The 19,434-nt window shown below is 41.8% G+C and overlaps 1 protein-coding gene across 1 annotated transcript in view; it reads right to left on the bottom strand.

Annotated features, from left to right (window-relative positions):
* CAPN13 (calpain 13) overlaps nucleotides 1-19,434 on the bottom strand; it is an 85,933-nt gene that overhangs the window by 53,667 nt on the left and 12,832 nt on the right. The window contains exons 2-4 of the mRNA XM_045809138.2: nucleotides 13,327-13,559; nucleotides 3,956-4,034; nucleotides 3,268-3,383 (exon numbers count right to left, since the gene is read on the bottom strand). Coding sequence (XP_045665094.2) covers nucleotides 3,268-3,383; nucleotides 3,956-4,034; nucleotides 13,327-13,524 — 393 coding nt within the window. The 5' untranslated portion in view covers nucleotides 13,525-13,559. The remainder of the gene's footprint in view (nucleotides 1-3,267; nucleotides 3,384-3,955; nucleotides 4,035-13,326; nucleotides 13,560-19,434) is intronic.

Raw genomic sequence — 19,434 nt, 5'->3', positions numbered from 1 at the left:
GGATGAGCATTGGATTTTCCTTCTGTAACATTGGAAGCTATGAGACAAAGGACTAGTTTACAGATATTTGAGGAAAGGGAATGTGATCCAAGAATCCCAAGCTCCACTGACGTATTATTCTTAAGTAAGAGCGAATGAAAAACACCCATGTGATTGGAGGAAATTATTCAAGGAACTACTTACCTAATGAGGATGAAATTAGAACAAAAACCTTAAGAGGAAATGAAGGGTGAAAGCAACAATGATGGGCAGTGAGTTTTAAGTATGCTATGTACAAGAAACACAGTGGAAGTGAAATTGATAATGAGAGGATGACCGAAGATGTAAGAGGAAAACATAAATGACAGGAAGCTGAAGTAGCAATGTGAACATCAGATAAAGAGGAATTCAAAGCCCAACACATTAAAGACAAAAAAGAGAGCTATTGTGTGAACTTTATTCCAACAGCCGGATAGCAAGAACAAAAATCGTTAGGTACCGTAGAATATAACAGGAAAAGTTTAAAGCTAGAATATCTGAAAACATAAGAGGAATCCTCCAAGGTATAACTTTGGGGAAGAATTTTAATTCACCTCTTTTAGAATTTGATAAATCAAGCAAACAAAAAGTAAGCCAAGATAAAAAAGTTATTTGCAGATACAACAATTTGCAAATCAGAAAGCCTGATTCCATATGGACTTTTGCCTACTGGATAGTCTCATATATCCACGAAGCATTTGCAAAAACTGTTGTAGACTTGGACATAAATAAAACTTTAATAATTTCCCCAAATATAGAGATTTTATGACTATATTCTCTGATCATAATTTAATAAATCTAAAATTCTACAACCAAAACTAAAAGTATATTATCTTAAAATTAATCCAAGACATTTTATATCAAACCCTATAGATATAGATAAGATCTATAAAAAGAAAAGAAAAATTTATAGTCTTACCCTAAAACCCTATATAGATACAATCTATGAAAAGAAAAAGAAAATTTATAATCTTGAAAGTTTTTATTATTAAACAAAAAACAAAAGTGAAGAGTTTCAGAAAACAAACAAAAAACAATAAAATTAAAGAAAGTAAACAGGAATTAATAAAAATCAATTGAAATCAATTATATAGAACACAAAACCCCAAAAGAAAAATAGAAAGAATAATGAAAACCAAAAGTTGATTTATTAAAAAACCAATAAAAAGTTTGGTTTGGTTAAGAAAACCTGGCTTAAGAAGAAAAGGAAAAATAAGAACATACTACAGGGATTGATAAAGTGGATTTAACCAAGATTAGAAGAAATCAAAAGAATTTTCAGAGAATCACATAATCAAGTTTTGGGCAGTAAATCTGAAACCACAGAAGAAATAGTTGGTTTTCCTGGCAAAATATAAATTTCAAGAGTTGGTGATGGGTATTAAGGAGGGCACGTATTGCACGGTGCACTGGGTGTTGTTATACGCAAGTAATGAATCGTGGAACTTTACATCAAAAACTAGGGATGTACTGTATGGTGACTAACATAATATAATAAAAAAATATTATAAAAAAAGTGAGAGAACATTTTCCTCCCTTTTTCCAAATCTTCTATTTGTCATTTGCAAATAGTGTATCTACTTTGGGAGAAAGTTATTGATAAGACTATTTGAACCTGATGTAAGGTACCACAATTTATCTGGAAAACCCCCAATTTAAAATGGGAATATCTATTTGGTATAACATTTCTTCCTTAAGTTAAAATTTTCAATAGGCTTAAAGTATCGCATTTTGTGATTTAATGTATAAAATTTCCTGAATTATAGATATTCCAAAATTTTCTAAGCAGATTTTTTTAACTAAATGCATTTTCCCATACAATACTTTAATAACATTTTTTAAGGAAGTTAAAAAAATGTAAATAACAATACTCTTTCAGAACCATTAATAACAGGACAAAAGGATTGGGGAAAAAAAAAAAGAATTAACTCCAGAAGAAATAAGAGACACAAACATTTCAATAGCTGTTGAACACACAATAAGAGTTAAATCATGTTGAAAAAGGAAGTAGTTCCAAATGATTTAACTATTGTCTGTTTTACTTTCAAAGAACAAATAATCAATGATTAATAACCATTGTTCAAATTATTTCAGATCAAGATATATAAAACTCAATGGATTCATTTTAAAAAGCCAGCATAACTCCAACATGGCAAAAATAGCTAGAAACCAATTCTACATACGATATTGATGCAAAAATTCTAATAAAATGTTTATCAAATTGAATCCCACAGTGCATCAAAAAAATTGGCACAGCAGGAGAGAACATCACTAAAATCAGGAGAAGGCAGGACTTTGCTCTTGCCATTCTTATTTAAGATTGTGACCTTCTATAATGTGACAAAGAGCAAAGTAAGTTCTAGAAATATTGAAAAAAGAGACAAAATGATCTTTATTTGCAGAGAATATTAGTTAACTAAAAAACTGAGATACTCTACTAAAAAAAAATGGAACTAATCAAGAAATTTGGTAAGGTGCCTAGATACAATTTAATACATAATAAGGACTGGCTTTCTCTTGTCAGCAACGTTTAGTTAGAAATGAGGGGGAAAATCTCATTCATATTAGCTACAAAACTGTAAAATATTTGGGAATACATTTAACAAGAAGGGTGTCACACCAATATGGAAACATAACTATAACATTTTATTGAAGGGCATAAAACCATTTTATTGAAGTTCTGAGTAGATAGAAAGATATACCATGTTTCTGGAAAGGAATAATTAAAATAATAAAAATGTAATGTTTCCAAATTAATACATAAATTTAATGCTGTTCCACTCTGCATCACGGTGGCTTTTTTTAATTAGACACAATGATTTTAATATTCTCACGGAAAAATAAACGTGCAAGAATTACCAAGATATTTTTGAGGAAAGAATAACGAAGGAAAACTTATTCTACCAGATGTTGCGACTGATTCTAAAGCTACTGTAATCAAAATAGCAAGATCCGGCACAAAGGCTCAGTGATGGACAGGGTTCTTGATTAATGACTTTTTTTTTGTTTTTTTTGCTAATTGTTTCTGCCGTTTCTTTTTATTTACATGAAAACATTTTGACTCTCATGTTTCCTATGTGCTTCCAGATGTTGGGCTCGAATCCTTTTATAGAGATATGCCAAGAACTTAACACGTAGGGGACTCTTCCACCTCACCCTAGCAGACTTGAGGGCATTCAAGACCCCCCCCCCCCGCCCGTGCTCTCAGAGAACCCATCCATGTGAGGAGCGCCCCAGCAGGACACACACCCGGAAACAGAAGATCCCCGCATACTGGTGCGAAAAGCTTTGGTCCATCAGAATCTTCTGCAGATGCTGTGGGTTCTGTGTCAAGGAGCCCAGTGCTGCCAGGAACCAGCAATCTCCTGGAAAGGGACAAAAGCCATGAGAGGTCTACCGAACACATCTGGAAGCCCCACCCCACACATTTCACAGGTCTCCGTACACCTTCTTCTGAATAATGTGTTTATTTTTTTTTTCTGTCTGAGAGGTGAGAACTAGGGAAGGATTCACTAAGACCAGTTCCAAGCAAGACAGAGAAGGAGCTGGTGGTGATGGGGGTTAGTGGGGTGGGGGAGATGGGGGCAATGGGGGTTGGGGTGGCTGGGAAGAAGGTGAAGGGGGTTTGAGGAACAGCAAAGAATATGGTGAGGGAAGTCAAGAGAGCCCCAGCCAGGCTTCAGCAGGGCTGGTGGCCCAACCTGCCTCTGATTCTCATTGTGCCAGAGGAGCCCAGAGCTGAAGTTACAGGAAATGTTCTTGCCAGTGTGAACAGTCCATCCACAGCAGCACCAAGGATGCCGACCCCGCCTCCTCAGAAGCTGGGGCAGAACTCTGGCGTCTGGGTGGGACTCACCTTCTGTCCGTCCCTACCTGGAGGCTGACTTCAGGCAGCCGGCTTATTCCGGGGCCAGGAGGAAAGATGTTGAGTCCTTACCGGTGTCTCCTTGTTGGATGTCAAATCTGCTTGCGCCTTCCAGGATGAAGTGAGGCTCTGATTGACCCTTTAATATATCCTTAGGCAAGAGGGAGAAAAGACATGAGCATCTTTCATTCCTCTATGTCCCCATGTGGTACCCAAGACATCACTCATTTTGTCTTTGAGGCGTAGAGGTTAATTTTTAAATAGGTGCTTAAAATCTGAGTTAGGAAAGTTCCCCCCATTCTTCAGGTTTGATTGCTATCAGGAAGGCAGGTGTCAAAGGGGTGTGTATGTCAGTGACAAGACAGGCAAGACATGCATTAGCAAAATGCATGAGGACATAAACATAAACAAGGACTTGGGATCTTTAGATCAAATAGTCATCCCAGTCTCAATAAGCAGTGTTTCAGTAACAGGTTATAAATAAGCAAAAAAGAGATGCATTTATTAGAGGACACTTTTATAAGCATAATAAAGCTTTCCTTGTGGAACGTCCTCTCTCAGAAGTCAGTATAGGCGTCTGTGCTCCAAGTTCGAGTCCAGCCACGTACTGTAGAGGATGCCAGATTTGTTACTCAGACCTTCGCCCACTCCCCGGCTAACTCACAGACTGATTCTGGAAGACCCCGGGCCCCTTGCCTTGAGTGCTGTTATGCAGCACCCAGTCCTGCCCCAAACTCCAACACCCAGAGCCCCTGGCAGCCACAGAAAGGGGTTTGCTAGAGGGTTCTGCAGGGCTGCAATGTCTGGGGAGAATGTCTCTCAGCAGACACAAGGATTGTGATAGTTCCTGAAGTGGCTCCCCTGGGTCCAGGGTTCCCAGGAACTCCCCAGCTTTCCCCTACTGGAAGTCTGCAGGATTACGCTCAGCACCCTGTCTGCTCCTGGGGCTCTTCCTGCATTGCCACTGCATAAATCTGCATTTGCATACTTTGGTCATTGTTCCTGTATCATTTCTTTTCACACTGACAAATAAGTCCCCAGAGAACAGGGCCGAAAAGTGGAAATGGATTTATCTGCTCAACAGCCGTGAATGTACGGAGCCCTGTGCCTTGAGACACCTGCCCGCCCTTCATAAACCGCCAGTTTCCTGGTGGAGACGCCACGAGACAAACAAAGGCGTGCGTGTCCGCAAACACCTCAGCCCGCTTGCTCACCTCGCTAGGCCGGCTCCCGCTGCCTACTCTGCAAACACTCTCGGCCCAGACCCTCCCCAGGCGGAGGCGCCAAGGCGCCCGCCAGATGCCCGCATCTGGGCTCCAAGCCCTGCCCCCAGAGTCCCCGTGTCCTCCCCCAGTACAAGTGAGCAGGGCAGACCTCTGCAGGGCCTTAGAGGGAGTAACTCGCCCAGTTCCACACAATTTGGGGCACCTCCACTAGCTGTCCCCACCCTTTCTACTGCAAAAAGGAAGTGAAGGTCTCACTGGAGTTTGCTGTCAGCCAGCAGATGCTTAAGATCTCCACTCACAGGAATTAAAGAGAGTGGAGGCCAGTTGGCTTGGCACTGGGAACAAAGACAGCTTTGCTCGGCTTCCCTGACTCTCCTCTACTGTTTGCTCCTGGTTTCCCTGCAGCGACTGCAGAGGGGGAGCGGATGTGCTGAGACGCATTCACGCAGACCTGGTGTGGCGCCATGCTGTGCATTCGCCCTGCGTGACCTCGAACAACTCCCTTGACTTTGCTGAGACTCAGTTTCCTTGTGTGCAAAATGGAGACGCGGGTGGTAAAGTGATCAAGGCACTGGCCGCCTTGCTGGGGTCCGGGGGCTTTATTCGCCCGCTGTCTCCCACTAGCCTTGCAAAGCAGGAGTCTTCCCATTTTACAAATGAGGAAGGACGTGAATACTCAGCAGAGCATCAGACAAGGTACATGGCCAATAAATATTGATTCCCTTCCTCTGTAATATTTGCAAAATTAAAAAGGCCATACTCACAAACCCAGAGCCTCAAATGCATTCATTATTAAACATGATAGAATAAAAACATGAATTAAACAATCAACCCATAGATGTTAGGAAGACGAAAAGAGCCTCAAACATAGGCAGAAAAAAATGATAAAAAAGGACAATTAGCAAACTCTAATATAGAAAAGCAGCAAGATCAATAAAGCAAATAACTCACTCCATTTGGGGGAGAAGGTTTACAGAGACCCCACCTTTGGCAAATATGGTAAAGAAACCCAACTAAAATTAGAAATACAAATGAGGTTTTAGCAATATAAAAACATGATGTAAAATTCTATACTAATCAATTTAAAAATAGTGAGGATTTTCTGACTAAAATAAACATGACCAAAAATGGGTCAAGTTAGTAAAGAAAATGAAAAAAAAAATCAATAACCTTGCAATATTCAAATGATCAAAGAATATCTCCCTAACAGCTCTGTAAAGGCTTCTAAGGACATGTGATTTCCTGCGGAATTCTCTCAAACTTTCAGAGAAAAGACAATTTCTGTGTCCCTTACAGTTTCAGTAAAAGAAAGAAAGGAGGAAAGAAAGACACTGCCACCATTTATTTTAAGAAGCCAGCATCGCCTGGGACAGCCAGAGCACAACACACACACACACACACACGACTGAGACTGATTTCACTTATGGAAATATACCAAAATAAAATACCCAGCAAATGAACCAACAAGAAATTGTTAAGACCAACCCTCTAAAATCAAGCAGGGTTTGCCCTCAAAATGAAGGATACCAGGATAGTTTCATATCAGGATATATAATAATATAAAGTAGCCTTTACACGGGCCAAAGGAAAAACAATTTATATCCCTCTAACAAATGCACAACTGTCTCTGATTTACCAAAATGATAAACATTAAATTAAAAAAAAATGTAGCTAATTAGGGACAGAAAGACATTATAATGGTGTGAAAATTAAATGTCAATTATTGCGAATCAATAGTCAATATCAAGTTTATGGGCAAACACTGGAATCGTCTGCATCAAAGTTGGGCCCAAGATCTGCATCTGCGTCTCCTGTCCTCTGAGCTGCCTGTTTCTTTCCCAGCCTGGGCTTTAGAGGGGTGCTAGATGATCTGACAAGAGCCGAGGTAGGGGCCCCTAGGGGGCTCAGTGGGTTGAGCACCTGACTTCGGCTCAGGTAGTGATCTCGGGATTCTGGTATGGAGCCCCTCGTCGGGCTCCTGCTTGGTGAGGAGTCTGTCCCTCTCCCTCTGCCCCTTCCCCTGCTCATGCTCTCTCTTTCTCTCACAAATGAATAAAATTTTTTTTTAAAAAGAGAAGTAGGAAGAGATGGAAATTATACCCAGAAGTATTTTAGTCTGTGGGGCTGACTTGCTGAGAAAATAGGCAAAGATGAATGGATAAAGAAGATGTGGTATATACATATATAATGGAATATTACTCAGCCATCAAAAAGAATGAAATCTTGCCATCTGCAACAACTTGGATGGAGCTTGAGAGTATTATGCTAAGCAAAACAAGTCAGTCAGAGGGAAAAATAAGGGGGGGGTAAAAGAGAGAGAGAGAGAGGCAAACCAACAAACAGACTCTTAACTACACACTGATGGTCACCAGAGGGGAGGGGGGTGGAGCGATGGGTGAAACAGGTGATGGGGAGGAAGGAGGGCACTTGCTGGGATGAGCACGGGGTGTTGTCTGCAAGTGTTGAGTCATTACTATTACACTGTGTTAACTAGCTGGAATTTAAATTCAAACCTAAAAAAAAAAGAGAGATCGCCCTGCTCTGCAGGGGTCAGGTGGGACGAGCACACCAGGGCAGTGAAGGCTGACAAGACTGGCAAGGAACAGTCGCCACCCTGCACATGACTCAGAACCACCTGGGGCCTTCGTAGACGGGCAGACCGTTGGGTGCCACCTCCCACAGCCTGGATTTAGCGGGCCGGCCTGAGGCGGCATTCAGGGTTTATACAGCAACGCCGGGGATTCTGAGGCCCCGCCAGGGCAAGGGGGCAGGTTCAGGGAAGCTGAGCGATTTGTTCCAGACTCCACAGGAATGGCTGTGAAGCAGGCAACGTGGCTCCATGGTGCCTAGCTCTTCCCCGCTGTCCACACCGGCAGACGGGCTTCTCTGTGTCAGTGTTGGCCGGTTCTGTGAGATGGGCTCTTTGGGGGTTCTGAAACATCATTTGTGCAGAAAGCAGTTGCGATGGTTAATTTTAGGACTTGACTGGATCATGCGGTCCCCAGATATTCAGCTAGACATGATTTCTAAGTGTGTCTGTGTTTCCAGATAAGATTAGCATGTATTTGAGTGGGAATTTAGTAAAGCAGATTGCGATCCCCAGGGTGCACGGGCACCACCCAATCCGTTGAGGACATGAATAACACAAAAGGTAGAGGAAGGGAGAATGTGCCCCACCTCTGCCTCACTGCAGGCAGGGACGTTAGTCTTCTCCTGCCCTTGCATGGGGAAGGACACCATCAGCCCCCAGTCAGACTAAACTACACCACTGGCTTGACTGGGTCTCCAGCTGGCAGACGGCAGGGGTGAGGGCCTCACAGCCCCCATAACCACGTGAGTCAGTTCCTCACAGTAAGAACATCAAAGGCTAAATCTGTGTATTTCTTATTGGCTATATCCTATCAGGTATATAGATATATAATAGATGTATACACACACACGCCCTAGGAGTTCTGTTTCTTTGGAGAACGCCAATACACAAGCCATCAGCAATAGTCGTACTAAGTAATTTTAGCTACTTCTGCATTTGCAAGTCCTTTCCGTGGACTTCTGTGTTATATTAGGTATGTCAGAAGCACATGGAATGTGAGAACACCGGGAATCTTAGAAAATACTCTCTTAAGTGGTACCAAACCAGGCACTCTCCTGCAATCGTCTCTGGAGACGTCTCTGCCAATGCAACATGACTTTGTATATTTTGGAGGGATCCTTGCATTCATCAAAGGCTGCTAATGCACTGTCCCGGATGGTGTGCTGCCTCTTGGATGAGGGAACACCAGGTTTAGCATCTTGGCATTCAGACACACACTAAATATATCTTTCAGAGGGTGGCCAGAGTTCAGGCTGGGCAGGTGGCAGTGTCACTCCCTATTTTTGCTAGAGAACTTTGTTTTATTGGTGTCAAAGTTCTTTGGCTCAATGGCATTCGGTCCTGGCATGATCACTTTGTTACCTTCTGTTACCTGTTGCCTTCGTAACGTACACTCATACGTCCATTTTATTAACCTCTTCCTTTTCTGAAGAACTCATTTTGGTCCCAAGGTGAATCATTTCTAGTGAATGATCCTTTTAGAAACTCCACTCTGGCTACTTAAAAGATGAAAATTTGTTTCCTGGGTAGGCAATACTTCATTCTAGGATGACCACAGGCCAGAAGCCACAATGGTGTTGGGTTTGGAGCTCCAAGCACCCATCAGAGATCCTGCTTTGGGCCCACAACTCTTTCTTCAGTTGAGAAGTGAAATGTTTTTCACGAAAGAATGGGGGCAAAGATGAAACTGCAGTCTCTCCATCTGATAAATGCTGGTGACTATGCTACGAAGATCTGTATCTATAATTGTGTGCTGTCCAATATGGCAGCCACAAGTCATATGTGACTACTTTAAATTAGATTAAAACTTTAGTCCCTCAGTTCCACTAGCCACATTCTAAGTACCCAATAGCCACATATCACTAGTGGCTACTGTACTGAACGGTACCAAAAGACTCTTCCTGCCATCGTGGAAATTCTGTTGGACAGTGCTCTCTATTGAATAAGGATAATAATATTATCTACCTCACAGGACTATTACGGTAATTAAATGAAATGTTGAATATAAAGTGCTTAGATTAATACTTAATGCATGTACATACTTGATAAAGGGGATTTATTATTATTTATGAAATTAAAATTCAAAAAGGAAGTCACTCTAACATCAACTTTCATTCAGGGAAACAATAGATACTCCATGTACAAGTCTAATTCTCAGCATTGTCTCTTTCTGACATGCAGGGGTTGCAGGCAGTGCTGAGGCTGATGAGGGGTTGGGTCTCATCATCACTATTTGCCCAGTGCAGGGTCACAGGCTGTTCCAGAACCTGATTGCCTGCCAATGGGGAGAGTGCGACAGGTGGGCTGGAAATTTCTTAACAAAGAGAAGCCAAATGAAGCAGGATATGAAGGAGCTTCTATTTCAAAGTTTCAGCAGCAAAATGGATTAGGTTGACTGTTAGAAGGAGGGAGGAATGGAAGGAGAGACAAAGAATCAGAGAGAGAGAAAGAGAGGGAGAAGACATCATGGGACATTCAACAGCTTATCTGCACCAGGCATAGAAAACTGAGTCTAGTTTTATGCCCCTGACTCTTGGGCTATTAGTGAATCTACCAAGCCTAAGTGAGTACTCAAGGTAGAATGATCTCCACAATGGTGTGACAATTGCCTAGAGGATGGAGGGTCCCCGTTGTCTGGAAAAGCCTAGGATGTGAAGGTGGCTTCAGAAGCCTAGGTGACACCTCAGCCATTATATAGTTGAGCTTTAAGGAGTGCCAGCCAGACCTCTGGACAGTGACTGGGCAAACTCTAGACTGGGAGGCAACCTTCTAAAAGTAGTGAGAGGCAGCAGAACGTGAGAAGAAAGTCACTCTCCACACTCCCTGCCAGGCTGCCTTAGGCTCTCAAATGGTTTCATCTGACCTACATTTCTCCCCTAAAAGTGTCTGTTGAAATTAGTTGAGGGTTGAAGCTGACTGGATTATGAAAGCCCAAGGGATCCAAAAGGACAGCCCCTGAGGCTGCTACCCTATGCCATCCCTCCCAAATTAATTGTAGTAACAATAGCTAACGTTTACTAAGTGTTTACAATGTGCTAGACACTCTTCTGAGTATTGTCTTCATGCTTTCCTTAAAATAATCATGTGAGGTACACATACAACATTTCATTTTTACCCTCATTCATTTTCACCTAAAAGATGGAAAGAAGGCCTGAACATAGACATTGATTCCTGGTTACCCAGACAAGCTGGGAGTCTATTGGTGCACAAAATATTTGTGGAAAACAGGAGCCCAGAACACAACATGAGCTTATGATGAGGCCCAACAGGAGACAGTATGGTGTAGTGACAGAACAGGTCTTGAAGACAGAGTCCAGGACTCAAATCCCAGCTCTACCACTGGGTATGTTACTTAAGTCTGTTTCTATTTCACATCTGTAAAATGGGGCTAATAATAGTACCTCCTTATAGCATTAGTGTGAGGATTCAATGAGTCAAAGCCCCTAAAGCCAGGCCTGCCATATAGTCAGCAGTATGTAAATATTGGCTTTTACAACTAGGATTGAGCCACACTGGCCATGGCTCCTCCTCCAAGGCTCTTTTCAGGAACAACTATAAGCTTTGGCAGTTGAGGAAGTCGCCATGTTGAAAGGGTGAGTTCACTGGCCTTCTCGTCTACCATCCTACTTGTTAAACAAGTCAACCTACGGATTCTCAGTTGCACATATGGAGCTTGAAACCCACGTCAAGGACCTGTAGATAGAGTCATTTCTTCATCCACTCACATAGTTATTCATTCATTCAAATCCTAACAGAGTCCTGCTGGGCACACAATCCATGTGAAGAAAAGTGCAGCGTGTGGAGTCAGGAATTTTAGTTTAAAACCCAGGTCCTTCCCTCACTAACTGCCACCTTATGCAGGTTGCATCACCTGTTTGAACCTGTGTTCTTAATATAACTGGGAAAGGACAAGAGACAAAATAAGAGAAGACACATGGAAAACTCAGGAAAATATGAATGTAAATGCTGTGATGAGGGACGTGAAGACATTTGTCTCAGCTTTCAGCTGAGAAGAAGAATGGGAATAAGACATATCTGCCTCGGAAGTTCCGTTTCAGGTTCCCAGCAGAATTCTGTGGAAGTCATCTCACTTCTGTTTGCCTCAGCTTCTCCTTGCCTCTGAGATACAAAATTTGAGATGCTGCTAGAATCAGATAATAAGAAACTCTCAGCCCTTCCTCTGAAAGCCCTCCATCTCAACATAGAAATGTTCTAAATTCTTTAACACTATAAATATGAGTCCCACATCTATTACTCAGCACCTTGGAGAAAAAAAAACTTTCTAAAAGGATCTCAGCTCCTAAAAATAATAAAGGGAAAAAATATAACCCTTCCAAACTTTAAATAGAGTTCTCTGTTCAGCTCTCTGTAGGAGGGGAAGGCCAGAAGAAGAGAATCATTGCTGGGGACTTTATGCCTCTGGCTGGTAAGATGGATCCTAGAAGCCTGAGGTACCACCATCTGATCCTGAACCCTATTGGACCCCCACTCACCCTCCACTCCCCAAAACTACAAATCTGTCCCAAGTTAGGGCAAGACTTGGCATCTCCAGAGTTCAAGGTCTTATTGTATGTCATCAGAAAATGCCCCTTCTGTATAATCTAACCTTGGTTTATTGAAAGTAGAGTGCTTGGCATTTAATCAGTGCTTGATAACACTTGCTGATACTGTAATTATTAGCTTACTAGATATTATGTTATTTTCTCTTGTTCTAGGTTCTGCTGGGTGCTTTTGGAAGCAAGAACAGGAAAGTTGGGCATTAAGGTCCCCAGAGTGGTCCTCAGCTGGGTCCTTTGCATCAGTAATAGCCGTGATGAGATTATAAGAATGTTAAGTGGGCTGTGAAATTTTTCTTGGGGATTCATGCCTTGAGATGAATATAGTTGGAAAAACCAACAAATAGAGTGAGATTTGGGCACACAATCCATGTGGTTAGTACTCTGTTAGGATCTGGATGAATGAATAAGTGTGTGAATGGATGAAGAAATCACTCTATCTCACCACAAAGTTGAGTTAGTGGCCATCTGCTGGAGTAGTTGAGGAGGGGGTTTTGAATGTTGCCCTGAAATAGCTCCCTAATTTTACAGCTATCTGAAATTCTTTTATAAGTGATCTAGTCTTTGCAAGATTGAAAATACAAGTATAAATGAGAGAAGTGAGGCAATTATTTAAATTTATCCTATTGTATAAGTGACTGACATGATATCTTCCTGTTGAGTAAATTCCAACAAAGAAAAAGAAAAAATAAGGACAGTGATAAGGAAAAGAATAAGGAGTGATGGAGACAGATGGGCTCAATTATGGAGATGAGACCAACTACTACATTCTTCCTACCCATGGTTTCCCATTCTTCAGATGAGAACATGAGGCATGCAATCTAGTGATATGCTCAGTGATACAAATGGGTTAGAACACAGGGGTCCTGGGTCCTGGTACAGGGTCCTTCCATTCCACTAAGGATACAACACTGCAGCTGAGGGACCAGATAAATCTCATTCTCCTTCCCATTTGGTTTGGGCCATCCTTGAAAGCCAGGTCACAGGTCCATCTTTCTTTCAGTGGGAGGTACCATGGCAGGCAGCTCAGAGGGCCCAGGAGCTGGGTATGTTCCTGAGGGGCTCACTCACCTTTGGCCGCATCCACCTCAGGCTGGATAGGTCTCTTCCCTGGAGCAGCTTCAGACCTATGGAAGGAGTCTCTGCAGGGAATGTCTCATCCTCAAATGGTAGGCCTCTGCTTAGGCAACGATCCCGCAAGGAGTTAAAGTCCTGGCCATTGAATTTGATGACAGTGGTCTTGGCTAGATGCTCCTGGTTGTGCGCCATGACTCTCCTTAGAAGATGTCTAAGGCCTTTTACTTCTGGTAAGAAAGAGAGATATTTTTAGGGATAAGTTGTCAAGACCTTTGCATCATTAGATGTGAGCCTTGGAAGGGCACTCGGATGTCCCCCACCCCCTTTTACAAGTGATGGTACTGAGACCCAAAACACATCTGTCCCAGTGACACAGCCAGTTGGTGGGTAAGCCCGGACTAGAATTCAAGCATTCTTTCTCCCAGTTCAATTTTCAATCTGCTGTACCAAAGAGCTACTCAGTATGCTGTTATGTGCATGAGAGACTATGGGGGGTATTTGTACATTAATGAACATTTATTGAGTGCTGACCTTGTGCCAGGCACTTTTCTGAATGCTGGCAATCCAAAGATAAATACGACATGATCTTTATCCCTAAGGGGCTCATTATCAAGTGGGAAAGATAGATAAGACATTTCAACAACTTGCTATCATTCAACAGAAACTGTCTAATTAAAAATGTGTACATAATCCTGTGGATATAAAAAGGAGGAGCTATCAACTGCCAGGGAAAGTCTGGGATGACTCTCCCACAGGCAAGGACATTTGAATGGGGCCTTGAAGGAAGAAGACTATGCCAGGTGGGGAACTGGTGGGTGTAGATGTATAAATTATTCCATATATATAACAGTCTGTCCAGGTTCCCTGAGTAGCAAGTGTGTGGAGGTCCAGGAGTTGGATTGGAAAGGTCATGAGTGTTAGAGAGAATGGGGGGAGCAGTCTGGAAGGGTCAGTGGGGTAAGGGTTAGGGATAGGGAATGTTGGCAGAGATGGCCAGGAAAGTAGGTTGGAAAACTGGACTGTGATATGTTTTATGCCCTGCAAGCACGACAGGGCCACCGAAGAGGTAGGTCATGATCAGATTTGTGTAAAGGATTGTGGAGTGAGTTGGAGGCCACATGGAGGGAATGGGTAGGGACTGAGACAGGGAGGAGGAGAGGATGTTGCTGCACATGTTCACGGTAGAGATAGTGTTAGACCATTAGTAGTGAAAATGATGGAAAATAGATCCTAGAGTCATTTTATAGGTAAAACTAATAGGATTCCGTGACGAATTGAATATGTGGGCAGAGGAAGGAGATGTGGGGCAGGAAAAAAAAAGGCAGTGTGGTGAACAATCAAATGAGTTTTCAAGTTTGCTTTCTGCTCTCACCACCTTCCTACTGGTTCCACAACACGGAGTAGTATTCAAGCCTGTGAACCTACTTCTCCATCTGTACAGATTAATGATTCCAACCTCATAGGGTCTGTTGGACATTAAATGAGAAGAATGGCTGGCATACAGTGGGCACTCAATAAAAGTTGGCATCCTAATTTCCTTAAAGAGATGTCAAGGAAGTCTGGAATTTCTTGTTCAGGAAGCCATAAGGATGTACTGATGCCATTTACCAAAATGTGTACCATATCTTCCAAGCTGACTTGCATTTGAATCCTGAATCCACACTAACTGACTGCGGGACTTGAAAAGCTTCCTTAGCCCTTAAATGAGTACATTTCAAGCTTCTTCGACTCGGGCACAGAAGACCCCAAGATCCATAGGTCCTGTCCATTCCCACTTCACAGTGAAAAAGGAATCAGGTGATGATAAAGAACAAAAGAGGCACATAATCGAACAACTCAGGAAGAAAGAATATGAGCTTACAATCAAGATCTTGGATCACACGAAAAACGTGCAAACTCACTTTAGCAATGTTCTTATAGTTAACGTTTAATACTAGTACGTTGCTGATTATGTAGATAACAAATTCACAGGCAGAGTATCATCTATAAAGTGTCACTGTACAGACATATTTGGAGGGAATTATACACACAAATGTCTAGCAAATGAGGTAAAAATACTTTATATTTGAACTACTCCGGTTGGACCAGATGAGACTGTCATTTTTTAGGTCAAAAACTCTTGAATATAGTCCATTTCATATAGCTTCAGCTAAGGTAAAAATGTTTGAATGTAGGCCATTTCATTTGGTTTAGTCCAATATGTTACATGCATTTCTTTAATCTAATTCTTGGGAAAAAAAGAGTGAAAATATGTCAATATACGCCCCTTGCTATAGGGTTAAGAGGAGAGCCCACAACAAATTATACAGAAAGCTGAAATAACAGTAGGATATCATTCAAGAGCAAGAAAACAGTAATAGAAGTTGATTGCCAATTCAAGACAAAGGCAATGGCACCTGATAATGGAGAGTTGTGAAAATTATGGGTTTCCCAACTCTGCACACGCTCGTGGACAGGTGAACCAATACAGCACTGCCAAGCCACCTACTTCGCAGTAAAATATTGAATTAGAGTGTGTGATAAACTCCAGCAATGAGCTCATTTTAGTTTAGGAAAACCAAACAGTACTTACTCTTAATAACACAATTACGGGATGTAAGAGGGAGTGTGTATGTACAAGTGAGTCTGAAGAATTTGGCTTGACTTCTCCTTTAGAATCTTGCAAAGGCCTTACTTACATTTGGAAGTCAGCTCCCAGGCCATCTGTAGGGCCCTCACTGCTCACCACTGCGCAGTGGACAGTTAGGAATCCCTAAGACTTGCTTTCCTCATTTGTGAAATGATGACAATAATGTGTACGTTGTAGAACTGTTCTAAGACTCAGATGAATCCATGCTTGTCAAGTACTTAGCACTGTGACTGGTACCCAGAAAGTGGTCAATAAATCATGGTTATTAGCAGCATTATCATTTTGAGTATGAAAGGACTGTGCAGAAAACTCTACACCTTCTAAGATGAGGACTTGCTCTTATGATTGACAGCTAGTCTCGAATGGGCCTGCCGGGGTGAGGGCTAGGGGTGAGATATCACACCTGTGTCCTCAGCTCTGCTACTGCTTTGCACTCGCTAACTGAGAGCCCAGGAAGGAAAGGAAAGACTCTGGGGGTACAGGTGGCAGGTCTGGGTGTCTGTTGGTGGAGGAGGTGGTCTGCTGCTCTGGGAGAGAAGAGAATCTTGATGGGAAAAAGAGAAAGTGGGAAGGAAGGGGAGGGAGCCTCCCCACTCCAGGCACAGACCTCACACCTACCAGGTTCACCCTGCTGCCCCCTGGATTGCTTATGGCTTTGCCAGAAAACCACCTGCAGACTCACTTTCTCAAGCAGAAAGTGTCCACAGAACTTGACATTTCACTTTGGTGTGCAGCAAAGAAGGCCAACCAACTCTCCCATCTGTCATTTTAGGGAGGGCTTTTTGGCTTATTTATTTTTCCATTTTGTTTCACTGTGAAAGGTAAACAAAGGCAAGAGAAGACCCAACTGCCTAGGGGAAAAGAGAGAGAGAGAGAGAGAGAGAGAGAGAGATGGAAGATTTTCCTGATATTCTGGATAAAAAGCTATCTTACTACAGGGGTATCTCTTGAGTTGAGCATGAAAAAATGGCACAAGAGGAGCTGGAAAAAAGGCAGAAAGAGTTTGTGTAAAGTTCCTAATGTGAGAGACTGTGTGAACTGATGCATCAAGCCTCAGAACTAGGACGAGAAGTAGCCAAGAGATGCACTTGGTGGTTTAAAACCTGTTCTGCTCTCCACCATGTCTATAAAGTGAGTTTGATTCGGTCCTTCCTCATGTCCTCTGCTGAGTTGGGTGACTGTCTTAGTCTGTTCAGCAAACAAAAAAATACCACAGAGTGGGGGCTTAAGCAACAGACGTGTGTCTCCTCACAGTTCTGGAGGCTGAAAGTCTAAGATCAGGAGGCCAGCCTGGTCAGGCTCTGGTGAGGACTCTCCTTCTACCTTACAGACAACTGCTGTTTTGATGTGTCCTCCTATGGCAGAGAGGGCAAGAGAGAGAGGGTGAGAGAGAGAGGGAGAAAGAGATCTCTTTCTCTTCTAAGGCCACAGTCCTATTGGATTAGGGCTTTACTCTTATGACCTTATTTAACCTTAATCTCCTTTCTGGGCCCTATCTCCTGAAACAGTCACAATGGGGGTTAGCGTTTCAAAATATGAATTTGGAGGGGAACACAATTCAGTCCATAGCAGTGACTAACCCCAGGCTGTCCCAACAACTCTCCTAGCCCTGGGTGAATATTTTAAGCAGTGTGCAATCAAAAATGAATTGTTCAACAAAAACTTATGATGTACTATATGCTGGCTAACTAAACATAATAAAAAAATACAAATAAACAAAATATGGATGAAAACTAAAAAAAAAAAAAAAAAGGGAAAGTGGGCATATCAATAAGGACCTCAGGGGATAGGCGGAGGATGTCAGTAAACACAAGTGAAAATGACCTAATAGTGCTGAGTATGTAAACATTATTGAAATTCATGGAAAGATGATGAGGGCTCCCAAATGGCAGAAAGGTCTTAGATACTTAGATGATAGTATCTTCGGTCTGCTAGCACCTAGTGCCAGGCCTGGCACATAGTAGATATTCTATAAAATTCTTACAAGTGTTGGTGGGATGAATGCCTCGAATCAGCTATTTTTTTTTTAAAGATTTTATTTATTTATTTGACAGAGACAGCCAGCAAGAGAGGGAACACAAGCAGGGGGAGAGGGAGGGGAAGAAGCAGGCTCCTAGCGGAGGAGCCTGATGTGGGGCTCTATCCCAGAGCGCCGGGATCACGCCCTGAGCCCAAGGCAGACACTTAATGACTGCGCCACCCAGGCGCCCCACAAATCAGCTATTTTCAAGTATGTTCTGTGGAGCAGAAGCCTCCATAAATAACAGATTATGAGGTCAAATGGTATGGAAAATATTTCATATCAAATAGTCTCTATGGAGATTCACAAAAGCTTCCAAGAAGTCCTCAAAAAAAAAAAAACTTAAATAAGTTTGATTTCAGGGTTTCATACATATATAATCAGCAAGTTATTTATTGAAAAATTCTTATTAACATATGGGAAAGATGCACAGAAGTTAAATGACTCAGAAAAAAAAAGAAAAGCCCCAAAGTTAAACGGCTTTAGAAGACCCCAACTCAAGTCCTCATTCTGCCCCTTATTAGCCACATGATCCTGAGAAAGTTTTCTAAGCATTTAGCACCTCATAGAAGGTGCACTTGAATGCATAGTCTGAACTTGATTAGATTGACTCCTGCTTTTTTTAAAAAAATCAATGATCTCCAGAGGATTATAATAGAACACAGATTCTAGATAACATAACATTCATTTTGCCCAGGATACAATCACAAACTACTCAAAACTAAAGAACTATGACACTATGATCTATTCTCAAGAGAAAACACAATTGACAGGTGCCAGCTTTGCAATGATCTAGATGTAGAAATTATCTGAAAAAAATTTTAAAGCACTTTCATAAAATAAAAGAAATACACGTGAAATGAATGAGAGGATAAACAGTCTCAATGGAGAAATAGGAGTTATAAAAAAGAAACAATTGGAAACTTCAGAGTTGCAAAATACAAAATTTAAAAAAAAAAAATTCACTGGATGGGCTTAAGAGTAGAGTGAAGATGACAAAGGAAAGATTAAGTGAAATAAGAGGAAAGAATAAGAAAGTATTCAATGGAAAAGAAAAAAGCCTTAGGCGGACATGTGATACGACACCAAAAGGTGTGACTTACATGTAGTTGCAGGCCCAGGAAGAGAGGATCAAGATATTAGGGCAGATGGGTAGTAAGGAGGACACGTATTGCATGGTGCACTGGGTGTTATACACAACTAATGAATCATGGAACTTTACATCAAAAACCAGGATGTACTGTATGGTGACTAACATAATATAATAAAAAAAATTATTATTAAAAAAAAGATATTAGAGCAGAAAAAGTATTTGTAGAAGTGGTCAAAAACTTCCCCAATTTGGTGACAAATTTATGAATTCAAGAAGCTTGAAAAGTCAAGAAAACCATGACTGGCACATCATAATCAAGCTGTTGAAAATCCAAGATAAAGAGAAAAAAATCTTGAAAGA

Source organism: Ursus americanus, chromosome 7 (assembly GCF_024610735.1).
Source record: "Ursus americanus isolate L20-20 chromosome 7, mUrsAme1.1.p, whole genome shotgun sequence".
Taxonomy (NCBI): Eukaryota; Metazoa; Chordata; class Mammalia; order Carnivora; family Ursidae; genus Ursus; species Ursus americanus.
This window is presented reverse-complemented; position numbering and strand designations above follow the sequence as displayed.